Source organism: Pogona vitticeps, chromosome 5 (assembly GCF_051106095.1).
Source record: "Pogona vitticeps strain Pit_001003342236 chromosome 5, PviZW2.1, whole genome shotgun sequence".
Taxonomy (NCBI): Eukaryota; Metazoa; Chordata; class Lepidosauria; order Squamata; family Agamidae; genus Pogona; species Pogona vitticeps.
In genome coordinates, this window is record NC_135787.1 from 158,234,096 (window position 1) to 158,247,952 (window position 13,857).

At 41.3% G+C, this 13,857-nt stretch overlaps 1 protein-coding gene across 22 annotated transcripts in view; it reads right to left on the reverse strand.

The window, feature by feature from the left end:
• The window catches only part of ANKS1B (ankyrin repeat and sterile alpha motif domain containing 1B), a 456,219-nt gene that overhangs the window by 34,984 nt on the left and 407,378 nt on the right, over positions 1–13,857 (reverse strand). For all 22 annotated transcript variants that reach the window (XM_078376055.1, XM_073000243.2, XM_020803323.3 and 19 more), the window contains 2 exons: positions 8,316–8,423; positions 4,628–4,807 (listed from right to left, as the gene is read on the reverse strand). In XM_078376055.1, the coding sequence (XP_078232181.1) occupies positions 4,628–4,807; positions 8,316–8,423 (288 nt within the window). The remainder of the gene's footprint in view (positions 1–4,627; positions 4,808–8,315; positions 8,424–13,857) is intronic.

The window sequence follows — 13,857 nt, forward strand, 5'->3', positions numbered from 1 at the left end:
TTGCTGTATTTTATATGGTAAACATACACTGAACTACTACATCTGATTACTATTCTTGTGGCATGCACTCTGCTTTCAAACTGAATTCTATAGGGCTACAAGGTCACCTCTTCCTTACTTCCAAATGTTGGCATTCAAACAATGGAAGTCTGTAGGTGCTCCATTCATTCCTAGCCACCAGAATTATCCAATGTGATTTAAAAAAAAAAACAGACCAGAATGATGACTGTTTTTGCCTGAATCCAATTTCATCTTCACATTTCATTCAGCAAAATGAAATTTTTCTCCATTTGAACAAGTTTGCCTTAGGGTTCAGATGAGCTGGTACATGCAGACCATCCTCAACACTACTGCAAACCACTTTCAAATTAATTCCCATCCAATTGAAGAGGAGTTATGTGGGGGAGGTTTCGGGGGCAAATGCCTGAGGTTCTTCCCATTGTTAAATCAGGAGTTTGAATAACTGGAGGGGGATGTTTGTAGGGAGGATTTATGCTTCAATTTGAGTTCTAATATACCAAATAGATGCTGTGTGGTGAACACTTTTACTCCCTGACCACTTCCCACCTTGCAAAGAAACTGTGAGTCCTTCTCAAGCTTACTTTTTATTTTCCTTCAAGCAGGCAGCTCAGGCACTGCTTCACACACAGAGCTGTTTATTTACTCTACAACTCAGCCAAACAAAAAAAAATTATACCTGGCCCCTACATTAGAAATGTCTTATTTACTATTGTTTCCATATTCTCTCTCCTAGCCCAGTGATGGCGAACCTATGGCAGGCGTGCCACAGCTGGCACGCGAAGCCCTTTCTTCTGGCAGGAGACAAACCTTTTGAAGTGGCTGCAGCTGGGATTCCCTTTCTCTTCCTGTACTGGGTCCTTTAACTTCCTGTCCATCCCCATGATTCCCCTTTTAGCTTCCTGTCCATCCCCATGATTCCCCCTTTAACTTCCTGTCCATCCCCATGATTCTCCCTTTAACTTCCTGTCTGTCCCCATGATTCCCCTGAAACTGTCACTTCCTGTTCTGGTTCTGGTCTTCCAGGTGGCATGGCAGCCACTGGTATCTTCCCCACCCCCTCATTTTGGGCACTCAAGCCGAAAAAGGTTTGCCTCCACTGTCCTAGCCCCTCAACATATACACTGTGTGATGAGGCTGGAGTAGCGAGAAGAATACAGATGGTACCCTAATCCTCTGCCTCTGGTGAAGTGAGCTGGCTGGCAGTAACATAAGCCTTAGATGTGGCAGCACCCCCTTTGCCATGGGGCGGGGGGAACCAGTTGCCACACTTCTCAGTACAGAAGATATTTAACATTTTTTTAAAAAAGACAGGTTTGAGCACTGGGCTAAAAACAACAGAATGAAATTTAACAGATAAATGCTAAGTTCCACACCTAGAAAAAAACACAAATGCATATTTACAATATGGGGGATACTTGGCTCAGTAATACTACAAGTGAGAAAGATCTTGGAATTGTAGATCAAAAGCTGATTATGATAAGGCTGCAAAAAAGGCAAATGTGATTTTAGGAGGCATTAACAAAACTACAGTCTCCAAATCTTGTGAAGTACTAATACCCCTCAAGATTAAGCCTCATCTACAGTACTGTGTCCAGTTCTGGACACTGCATTTTAAGAAGGATGCCAACAAATTAGAGCAAGTTCAGAGAGGGGAATAAAATGATCAGGGGACTAGAACCAATTTCTATGAGGAAAGACTGAAAGAACTGGGCATGTTTAGCCTCAAGCAAGTAGGACTGAAGGGAGATATGAAAGCACTTTTCAAATACAGTGGTGCCTCGCATAATGATTTTAATTGGTTCCAAAAAAAAAGTTATGTGAAACATCGTTATGCGAAACACCATTTTCCATAGGAATGCATTGGAAACCGGTTAATCCGTTCCAATAGGCACGGATTGCCGTCCTTAAGCGAAAAAACCCATAGGAAACATCGTTAAACGATACAATGTTTCCTCCATTGGAATGTATTGTAGCTGACTCAATACATTTCAATGGCTTTGCGAAGTCAATTTTTGCAAAATTAAGTGTGTCATAAAAGGGTCAAAAATGGTTTTAAATGCTTGGATTAGCTTCTGCACCCTCTAAAATGGATGCAAAAGTTAATTTGGCTTTGATCTGACTTTTCGTTAATTAATGGTGAATTTTTCCCCCATCTTTTGACAGCTGTCAAAATCTGACAGCTCCATTATTTCCTATGGGGGAAGAAAAAATTCACAAAAAATTAATGAAGACACAGCAACTGTTCTAAATGCTTGGATTCGTTAGAGGACCCCCTAAGTCGTGTGCAAACCTGATTTGGCTTTGATCTGAACTTTCGTTAATTTATGGCGAATTGTTTTCTCCCCCACAGGAAAGCATGGAGCTGTCAGATTTTGACAGGTCCATTGGTTCCTATGGGCCGGAAAAAAAAATTAACCATAAATTAACGAAAAGTCAGATCAAAGCCAAATCAGGTTTGCACATGACTTAGGGGGTCCTCTAATGAATCCAAGCATTTAGAACCGTTTTTGACCCTTCTAAGACACCTTTTTAATTGAAAAAAGAAACATCGTTAAGTGAAGCAGGGGACCTAAAATCACATTCGTTATGCGAAGCATGGTCCCAAACTTCGCTAAGCGAAAATCGCCCATAGGAAACATCGTTATACGGTGCATATTATTTCCTAAAAAAACATCGTTATGCGAATTAATCGCTAAACGAGGCAATCGTTAAGCGAGGCACCACTGTACTTGAAAGGCAGTCATAGAGAGGAGGGGCAGGATCTGTTCTCGATTATCCCAGAGATCAGGACACATAATAACGGGCACAAGCTACAGGAAGCCAGATTTAGGCTGAATATCAAGAAAAAAATCTTAACTGTTACAGCAGTACAATGGAATCAGTTATCTCAAGAGGTGGTGAGTGCTCTGACACTGGAGGTATTCAAGAGAAAACTGGATAACCATTGTCAGATCTGCTTTAATTTGGATTCCTACACTGAGCTTGGGTTGGACTCAATGACCTTACTTACAGGACCATTCCAACTCAATTATTCTGTGATTGATACATCAAACTTTTGGTGCACTGAAGTGGAAACAATCTGTTATCTATTGTTTCTCTTAGTACATGACAGAAAACAAATCTGAATGCAGCAGAAGAAAATCTTATAAAAACACTGTCAATCTCTACTTGTTGCTAAAGCAGACACTTGGATGCTTCTCTGAGGGCAGAATGCCTGCTCAGTGAAGCGAGCCATTCATGTCACTAATATGCTCCATGAACTCAACTGGCCTCCCATCTGTTTTTGGGTGCAATACATAGCTTGGTTTCTGGTGTATACCATGACGCATTAAAGCATGGTTTATGACTTGGCCTTCAGTCATTCTGTGCACAATCAAAGAACAGCACATATCACCCCACAGCATTTTTGTTGACAGAAGTTCAACTATACAGACCTTTGGAATGAAATCTAGCTTGTCTTTTGATGAAACATATGCTTGATTTAAGGTAGTCAGTGGATTATTCATGTGTGGTTGAATGAATGGAGCAAAAGTCATGGTCTATTTTGTTTTGCAGATACAGTAGTTAAATGTAACAGCACTAGAATGATCAGGATACAAATGGTTAAATATACCAGGACTCCTGACAATCTTCACCACAAAATATCCATATATAACACTCTTGAAGCTCTTCTAAGAAAATGTAACATTCTGCATGTAATTGCAGAAATTACTTTCTGTAGTTTGTTCAGCTCCTCCCATATGAACAGGAATCTTAGCCAACTGCTATGTAGTAAGCCAATTTTATCCAGGTATTTCTGTAAAACTTTATGAGAGAAAAAAATCTCCACGGTCAAAAGAAAAACAGAGTGTTCTGTTTGTTCTGGCTGAGTGTTCTGGAATCCAGAAGAAAACAAAATAATAGACATGTACAATTATAGAGGGAATGTTTAGAAATGACGAATTAGTGATACTAATTCTTTAATAAGCAGGAAAAAATGATCGAAGGACAGTACTGTCACCTGAAACCATGCCTCTTAAGCATACTAGCCTCTTCATTAGACAAAACCACACAACATTTTTAGCTGCAACATATCATTTACCTCCGATTTATGATGGACACAATGGTATCTGTTCTGCTCACCTGCTCTTCTGAGCTTACTAAAATTACATTGGTTTGTCCAGTCTGAACATCACATCTGAACCATTTGCAGGTCTTTGCTAATAGACCATATTTTTTTAAAAAAACATCTTAACAAATAAGATAGATACCTGCACAGCCAATAACTTCTAAAATGATTTCAGGTCCTATTGCTAATATATCAACAACTGCAAAACTAGCTCTATACGGTGTTGGTAAAAAGAAAATTTGCAGAACAGGATAAAAAATTATAAAAAATACAAACAAATCTCACAAAGAAGTTGGCATATATTTCAGAAACACAGCAGTATGGAACTGACATTTTAAATAGTATATTTTTCATGGATGTTATTGTTTTATATGCCATCAAATCACTTTCAACTTACAGCAACCCTATGAGTGAGTGACCTCCAAAATGTCCTATCATTAATTTTTCAAAGATAGGCTTTTGCAACCCTAGTTAGAAGTTCAGGTTCCCCAACAGTACCTGTGCCATCTGTCTTTCCAGTTTTGACCGGGGAATATCATCAAAATAGCTGTCATTTCTTCTTCTCCTTGCATCACCCTGCATGATAATGTGTGGTACGTCCAATGAGCCACCAGTAGTATAAGTGCTTTGGCTGAGTGAGGGAGACAACTGAGGAGGAGTGTGATTACCACTGGGTTCCTGCACAGAATCAGAAGGGGGGGAAACTCAGCACAAAATAAATTATTTTCTCCACTCCAGCAAAAAGCATAAGAACTGCAAAAATCAGATGCACTCCTGAATCCCTGCAAAGAAAGAAGTGTCCCAAATGCAGACATAAAATCACTGCATACTATAAAACATTGCAGCAGTTGCACAGGGTTAGAAGACTGAGTGATTCCCACACATTACACTGACATCAGGAACAGACCTTAGGAACTGATCTTTTCTTGTGTTAGAGAACAAAGGGGAATATCCTGGTTTATCGTCAGAGGTGTGCCTTTTGGAGCTGTCACAGGAAAGGTGATATAATTGTCCTTCTTATATTAGTGAAGACTGTCTGATGGCTGAAGACCAGTATTCAACTTATGTATAAACAAAGATATCCTATAGTGTGTTTCTACTACAGGCTAATTCTAGCTGCAGCACTGAGCAGTGGCAGAGACTGTGGAGAAATTTTAGGTTGGAGATGGCCAGTGGGATCTTTCAATGATCATGGGGGTCCTTGGATTCACAGGATTGCATTCAAGTATACAGGCAATGCAGCCTCTCCTAGGAGTTGCCAGTCCTTTTAAGTAAAACTTCAGACAACATCTTTTGATTCTGCTTTGAACCAGCATCATTATAGCTGATTCTACCTGAAAGTGAATTGAATAATTGTATACTCATTGTTTTCAGCTTTAAATATTGTCTTTCGATGTTGTAAGCCACCTTGGATCCCTTTCAAGGAGAAAGGAGGATTACAAATATTTTAAAACAAACAAATAAACAAATTACATCTTTGCATTATGCTTTGAACATTCTAAAGTACTTCATTTGCACTACGTCAGTAATAGCGCCACTCCAAGCAAGCCACTGCATTAAAGGAAAAACAAGTTTATTCTTCTCTGTCTCTGCTATTGTTGTTATGTGCCATCAAGTCAGTTACAGGTTATGACAACACTATGAATCACTTATCTCTAAAAGGTCCTTTCATTAACAATCCTGCTCAGATCTTACAAACTAAAGGCCCTCACTTCCTTCACTGAATCAATCCTCTTTTCCTGCTGCCTTCAATTTTTCCAGTGTTACTGGCTGGGAAAAATAAGGAAGCAATATGTCCACTGTATGGAGAGGATGAAGAAATGCTAACAGGAAGCAGAATGAGGAAGAAACTGATGGACACTAATTTTGTGCAAGTAGAATAAGGGAGGGAGAGGATTGTTACCCAAGACAGGGAAAAAGATGTGTGCAAGACCATCTACTGTACTTCTTTTAAATGAATGTAAGTCTTTTGGGCCAGATGCTCCTGCACCAATCAATTATCTTCTGCTAGCTCAGTTTATTTTATAGCACACAGGCCTTTGCAGAATATGCAATGTAAAATCAACACAGTTGAGATAAAAATGCATTTATTTTATTTATTTATTTTTGGACTTATATACCGCCCCATAGTGCTACAAGCACTCTCCGGGCGGTTTACAATTTCATTATACAGGCTACACATTGCCCCCCCAGCAAGCTGGGTACTCATTTTACCGACCTCGGAAGGATGGAAGGCTGAGTCAACCTTGAGCCGGCTACCTGGGATTTGAACCCCATGTTGTGAGCACAGTTTTAGCTGCAGTACAGCGTTTTAACCACTACGCCACGAGGCTCATGCATGCTTAGGGGACAGTGAATGCTAGCAATGAAATGGTATATCCTTGAAGCAGTCCACGGTACAATATTTTGTTTTGAGGTCTCTATCAATTACTTCTGGAGTTCCTTCCTCAGTTTACAGAATTTTGTCTTTTAAGAGCAGCTGTTACAACTTTACATTATCCATTTATATTTGTTTGTTTGTTTGTTTGTTTGTTTGTTTGTTTGTTTGTTTGTTTTACTGAGCTTATATGCCGCCCATATAGACATAGTCTACTCTGGGTGACTCACAAAACACGTAATAAAAATAATTAATATAAAATAACAATTTCCAACTTAACACAAAACAATAGATACAGATAAAGAGAGAGAATTACGTAGTGTCCGGAGGGAAGGCCTGTCTATATAACCACGTCTTCAGTTGGTTTTTGAAAATGCCCAGCGAGGGGGCCATTTCATCACTCTTTACACATTTTATACAGTAAAGTACTGGAAAACAACACGTAAAATTTGAGCTGAATTTGAGCAGCTCTCCAAAGGCAAAATACTGTGAGCTCACTGACACTTTTGCTAACAGTGTTTCATGATAATCTGATTCTTTCCCCAGAGAGCTGTATGTGTGATATGCCAGCCATAAGATTTTAAAAACCTATGTAATTTTTAAATATTTTGAAAAGAAGGGAGGAGAGGTGTTTATGTGTGAGAGAAAGGCAGCAGCTTTCAAAGCATAATGACCTCTAACTTCACTATCTCAGATGATAAAGTAATGACAATTAAGCTACATTTCTCCAAATCTCCATAAGCATATATTCTATAAATAATCTACATTACAACCTTATGCATGGTTCCTCAGCCAAGAAGAATGTGGAAAACAGAAGACTCTTGGAAGTTTAATGCAATATGGTTAATACATTTTCTGCTGTGTGTGAAAATCCAGATAACCATCCTAATTTAGTAGCACTCTGAAATGAAGTACATTAAATAATAAGGCAATGTTATGTTGATCCTATTGATTATAATGTGAGTTTTCAGGGAAAATAACAAACAAACAAATAAAGGCATATCAGGGTAGAAAAGTGCTAACCAGTTTTATAAAAATGAACAGAGAACTATAGATGTACAGTGGTGCCTCGCACAACGAGCGCACCGTAGAGCAATGAATTCGCTCTACGGTGACACTTTTGCGATCGCTAAAGCAATCGCACAACGATGGCCCCAATGGGCAAAAATCGCAGAGCGAAGGTCGGTAAGCTGCTCGCTTACCGGCCTTCGCTTTGCGGCCCGCCGATCAGCTGTTCGGCGGGTAAAAAATGGCCGCCGGAACAGCCGAAAGGGGCCGGGGCGCAGCGTTTTCGCGCCCTTGGTAAGCAAGGGGAGCGCGCGAAAACGCTGCGGAAGCCCCGAAATGGCTGCGCGCAACCATTTCGGGGCTTCCGGCAGCGTTTTCGCGCGCTCCCCTTGCTTACCAAGGGCGCGAAAACGCTGCGCCCCGGCCCCTTTCGGCTGTTCCGGCGGCCATTTTTTACCCGCCGAACAGCTGATGGCAGCCATTTTGGCGCCCTCGTTCTGCGAGGGGAGGGCGCGAAAATGGCTGCCATCTATGGAGGAACTTCGCTGAACGGTGAGTTTGAAAGCCATAGGAACGCATTGAACAAAGTTCAATGCGTTTCTATGGCTTTTTCCCTCCCGCACAGCGATGTTTCCCACAGCGAAGGTTAATCCGGAACGGATTAACCTCGCTGTGCGGGGCACCACTGTATTTGAATAGGATGTTATGGAATTATCATTCTTTGTGACTGAAGATTTCACAGGTCCCATGCAACACATTTGATATTTAACAAGGCACCTGGACACAGGCAGTGGAACTTACCCTGAGGGTTATAGATCGTGGTGGTTTCTGAGGTGGATCTTCGTGAAGTCTATCTCCCAGAGATGCCAATATGCGTTTTCGATGGCCAAGCAGACTTATTTTTAATACCTGAAAGAGAAAGAGAAACTGCTGAACTAACAAGCTAACAGAACAACCAGTGACTCTAGAAGCATCCATTTATGAGGCTGGAAAAAATGCCAGATAAAATCACAAGTTGTAAGAGATAATGCCTAAACATCAGGTAACATGTTATTCCTTTCAAACTTTGAGGTTGGCCCATGGAGGGCTCTACAGTATATCATGCTTGACTGAATGTGTCTATCGAGCTCCCTTGAGTAGGAACCCAATCCAATTACCAACCTAGTAACTGATCAGCCAACATGCTTATACAGCCTTCTTTAGACTTCAATGGACAGTTGTACTCACTGTGTCAAGGTCTAATACTCAGGTACACTGTGCTGTTTGGGGACAGGGTTTACTGTTTCCCCAATACAGGGTGCCTTGATTTACGAACTTAATTGGTTCTGGAAGATGGTCGTAACTCGAAGCACCATTTCCCATAGGAATGCACTGAAATGCAATTAATCCGTTCCGGACGAAGAAAAAATCACACACAAAAAAACCACACCAAACACTGCAAACCCATCGGAAACGCAATCAGTCCATTCTGGCCAAAGAAGGGGGGAAAAAACAGAAAAGCAAACAAACCCTGCAAGACCCATCAGAAATGTCATTCATCTGTTCCAGTTGAAGGGGGGACACACCGAAAAGCAAACAGAGACTGCAAGACCCATTGAAAATACAAAATAAAATCACCAAAAAGCAAACAAACCCTGCAAGACCCATCAGAAATTCAAAAAAAGAAAGAAAGAAAGAAAGAAAAGGAAAAAAAGAAAAGAAAAGAAAAAAGAAAAAGAAAAGAAAAGAAAAGCAAAAAGCAAACAGAGACTGCAAGACCCATTGGAAATGCAAAAAATCACCAAAAAGCAAACAAGACCTATCAGAAATGGGAAAAAAAAACACAACAAACAAACAAACCCTGCAAGACCCATCACGGCATAGAAACATAACCCCACCACCCAGCCCAAAACCACACTGCAAAACCCACCCAGAACAACCATTTTTTAAAAAGTAAAAGCAGCACATTACCAGGCAGTCCAAAGCCTCCTCTGAAATCGCACTCTCTAACCGCTGGGGGCGAAAGAGCTACAAAGAAGCAGCCTCTTTGCCACCAACGGTTAGCAATCTGAATTCCCCACATTTTTCCTCATATTTTTTCTGATTGTAACTCAAAGCACTGGTCGCAAGTCAAAGCAAAATTCTGCAGCTGGAGCTGGTCGTAACTTGAAATGGTCGTAAGTTGGGATGGTCGTTAAGTCGAGGCACCACTGTATTAGTCCTCTACACCACTGGTTCTTAACCTTGGGTTACTCAGGAGTTTTGGACTGCAACTCCCAGAAGCCTTCACCACCAACTGTGCTGGCTGGGGTTTCTGGGAGTTGCAGTTCAAAAACATCCAAGTAACAAAGGTTAAGAACCACTGCTCTACACCAGTGGTCCCAGAGGTGGAATTCAGCCAGTTCTCACCAGTTTATGGAACTGATTCCTAAATGCACTATTGGTTTGTAGAGCCGTTTGCTGGCCTGAGATGAATGGAGGAGGGGTGAGGTGACCAGCGACGAGTGGGGGGAGGGGGTGCAACTAGCTGCCTCCCTTCCCGTGCCACACTGAGCTGTCAGAGGTGGGGTATGGGTGAGAGAGATAAAGCCCTGGAAAGAGCAGAGGCATCACTGGGGGAAATGGGGGGCAGGATGAGTCCTTGACGTCACTGGAGGAAAGCCTGTGGTCTCGAGGCAGGGGGGGAATGTTTGACAAGGCGTGAGGGTAGGACACAGAGGGAAAAGGTTCTGAGAAGCTTCAGTCAAACACCCAACCGTCCTCGTTTTACTATGATTTTTTTCAAGTTAAAGGTACCATATTAGACTGTTGCTCTGCCTAGAAACAGTTTTTTTTTAATCTCAGAGAATATTCAGTGCATGAACCGGTCTCGGTCTCACTGATCCCCGTAAGGTATGCAATAGAAAAAAGTCACACCACAAAGAGATCACACACCCAAACCTCCCAGCCTCATTTAGAATAACAAAGAACTCTTCCTCCTGCCCCAAAACCAGCAGTGGGATTCAGCCGGTTCGCACAGGTTCTACAGAACCGGTACCTAATGTGCTATCGGTTCTGCAGAACCGTTTGCTGGCCTGCTGAATCCCACCACTGAGTGGTCCCCAACCTTTTCGGGGCCGCGGATCGGTTGGGGGGAGTGAGCTCCATGCGCATGGGGGGGCAGAAGCATGTGACATGCCCACCATGGGCGCAATGTCCCCTGCGTGAACACACCCACTGTGCATGCGGGGGACAAACATCCGTATCCACAGCCCAGTTCCGGCAAGCCCATGGACCAGAACTGGGCCACAGACTGGGGGTTGACGACCCCTGCTCTACATGATGAGCCAAATGCCTGAATTAGAAGAAAAGGAGAGCAGATAGAGATGATACCATTTCAAAGATTACATGATGAACTCCAGAAAGGAAAAGAATAAATTATGGAAAGAAGAAAAAGGGTTCCTGCTCATTATGTAGGTGTAGGAAGACAAGAAACAGCTCATGCAAAACATATGCCTTCTGTTGTGTGAACTGTTTGTTATGATGGCTTCATAATCTTCCCTCAGATCAAGAAAAAGGTACAGCACAGCTTCATGGATTTACACACTGATGCCAGATATGCCCTTCTTGTGCATTCAATAGGCAAAAGAATCAATTACACAGCATCTGATCTGGAAGTTTTGGACACTGCATTTATAGCTTTCTCGAGCTATGGCAGAGGGATGAATAGCAAACTACATCAGATGCTACTTTCAACTCCGAAACAGAGAATGAAACTCTACAGGGATGAACACCCAGCTTCCTTGGAAGTTATTTAAACCCAGCTATGCCACTGCTAGAGTCCCCACTGCACTTCTCAATTGGCTCAACTTCCAATGGGGAACATAACCCCAAGCTTATCTGCATCCCTCCTTTCACCCTCTTTTTAAATTTTATCTTTCAGAAGTGATTTAGCACTTATCTGATACAATGCTATATTCGACAAGGTTCATTTTTTTAAAATGTAAAATTAAAAAAAATACAAAAATTGTTTGGAGGAGGGCAAGCAACTGGCTATCAGTTGAGAGGAATTAGCCTACTGCAATGTAACACTCCACTACTAACATCACTATATGCCCACAGCTGCCTCTTTGGACCAAAATAAGTAATCACATAAACAAGAAAAGAGAGAAAAATGATGGCAGTTGAATCAGTTTAAAAAATCACTCCCAGGTGACTGAACAGAAAGAAACAAATGTCCATCCACAAAGCTTACACATTCTTAACTTTATGTTGTGTAAAAGTTTCCCCTTGACAATTTGTCCAGTTGTGTCCGACTCTAGGCAGTGATGCTCATCTCCATTTCCATCCCATAGAGCTAGTGTTTGTCCACAGACAAGCCTCCGTGGTCACGTGGCCAGCGTGACTAGACACGGAACGCCATTTACCTTCCCATCGAGGTGGTACCTAATCTACTCGCATTTTTGCATTTTGCATGCTTTCGAACCACTAGTTTGGTGGGAGCTGGGACAAGCGACGGGGGCTCACTCAGTTCCATGGATTCAATCTTACAACTGCAGGTCTTCTGACTTTGCAGCACAGAGCCTCTGCGGTTTAACCTGCAGTGCCACCGTTGTGTAGTCACTAGTAAATACTTTGATTTCAACCATGCCAACTTTCACGCAAACCACAGGGTAAATTGTAATACAGTCTCACATTGAGTTGGCACAGAACAAGTGGATGCTATGATAATATGAAGACAATGGAACCTAAATTAGACAGTGAACTGGAAAAAGTAGGACTTGTTTCTACAGCTCTAACATTTATCTGTTCTTGAGCAATGCAGTTTAAATATAGTAAAACAACCCCAAACTTTTATAAATATACACCTGCCTCGTTCTGTTCTGTTCTGAGAGGTTCACAATATAGTTTGTGGGTCAGGTCTCTGCTTCATACCCACTGTAGGCTGAACCCTGTGCCAAAATGTACAAAATAAGCTCAAATGTGTAAAAATGTAAAGGGTTAGGGGGGATCTGCAACCCAATTGGATGTTTCTGGGAGTCAAACATGGCTATTCTGTACCATACCTTGAGGGGCAGGGGTGACAAGAGGCTCAAAGCAGCTAGAAGGGTGGCTATACTTTCACACTCCTGACTCACAGATAACACACATTACAGAACAAGAATGTGAACATATTCGCCACTCCATTTCAGACAAACACAAATAGCAGATGATTGTAGGGCACAAAGTGTGCCATTGGCAATGATTGTTCAGCGACACTGCTTATTTCCTGCTCTGATGGCAATTCAGTAACCTGTGTGCAGTGCAGCAGAAGTGCTATAATCTACACTTTCAAGGGCCTCATAAGGCTTGACAATGCAATTCTCACATGGGCCGATATAAAAATCATTTTTTTGGGGGAAAATGGAAATAAATTTATTATTTCAAAATGTCCTAAATCATGCAATGAATGAACGAGAACAATCGTACCTTATGCATTTAAATTCATAATTTTAGTTTCAGGGTTTGTAGTACACTATTTAAATGTTCATGACCTAACACAGAGACCTGTCCAATTGGTTGTGGCAAAGCAGATTCAAGATGCATCGACAAATTAATATCTAGTAGTTTATTACAATTTCCCCACTGAAAAAAACATACCACAAGAAGCAAACTATAGAATCTTAGTATTATAAATATTTATAGTCCCAGAGAACTATATAAAACCCTGGGACACTGAATTCAGGTCACAAGTTTTGACAGAATGGGAGTCAGCAGCAACAGCACCATTCATTCTTTGCTAGGGGGAAAAAAGTTAAAAACCAAGATTACAGTTGTACTTCAGGCATATACATTTATTTTTCTAAATCTGTATCTTAGTCATAAACATTTGCCCTAGGCTGAAACTTGGCATCCATTACACAGTGGAACTGCTGTCATTATTCTGAAAAATAAATATGGTTCAGGTCTTAAACTTGAAGAATGCGACACATGCCTCACAACTGAGCTGATAAAACGAGCACAGAGATTGCAAACCTACACACACTTTCCTGGGAACAATCCCACTGAACTCAATGGCATTCACTTCTGTGCAAATACTGTATCTTTAAGTCTCACTATCAGGAAAACAGCTAGAAGATGAGGGAAAGAACTCAAGAGTGAAACACTAAGATATTCTTTACCCAATATTTCTTGTTTGATTCAAGACAGTAAAAGGATACTATACCCGACCACTGTGATTTCATTGATTTGATTCACATAGGATTTCTGTGATTTATATCTCCCTCTCCAAAAATGAAAGGAGGCTCACTACAAGATTTTAAAAGAATGTAAAAATAAAACCACAGTGGCTTAAATCCAATAGTAAGTTACAACAAGACCAGGCTCACTGAATCAGTGGGGGTTT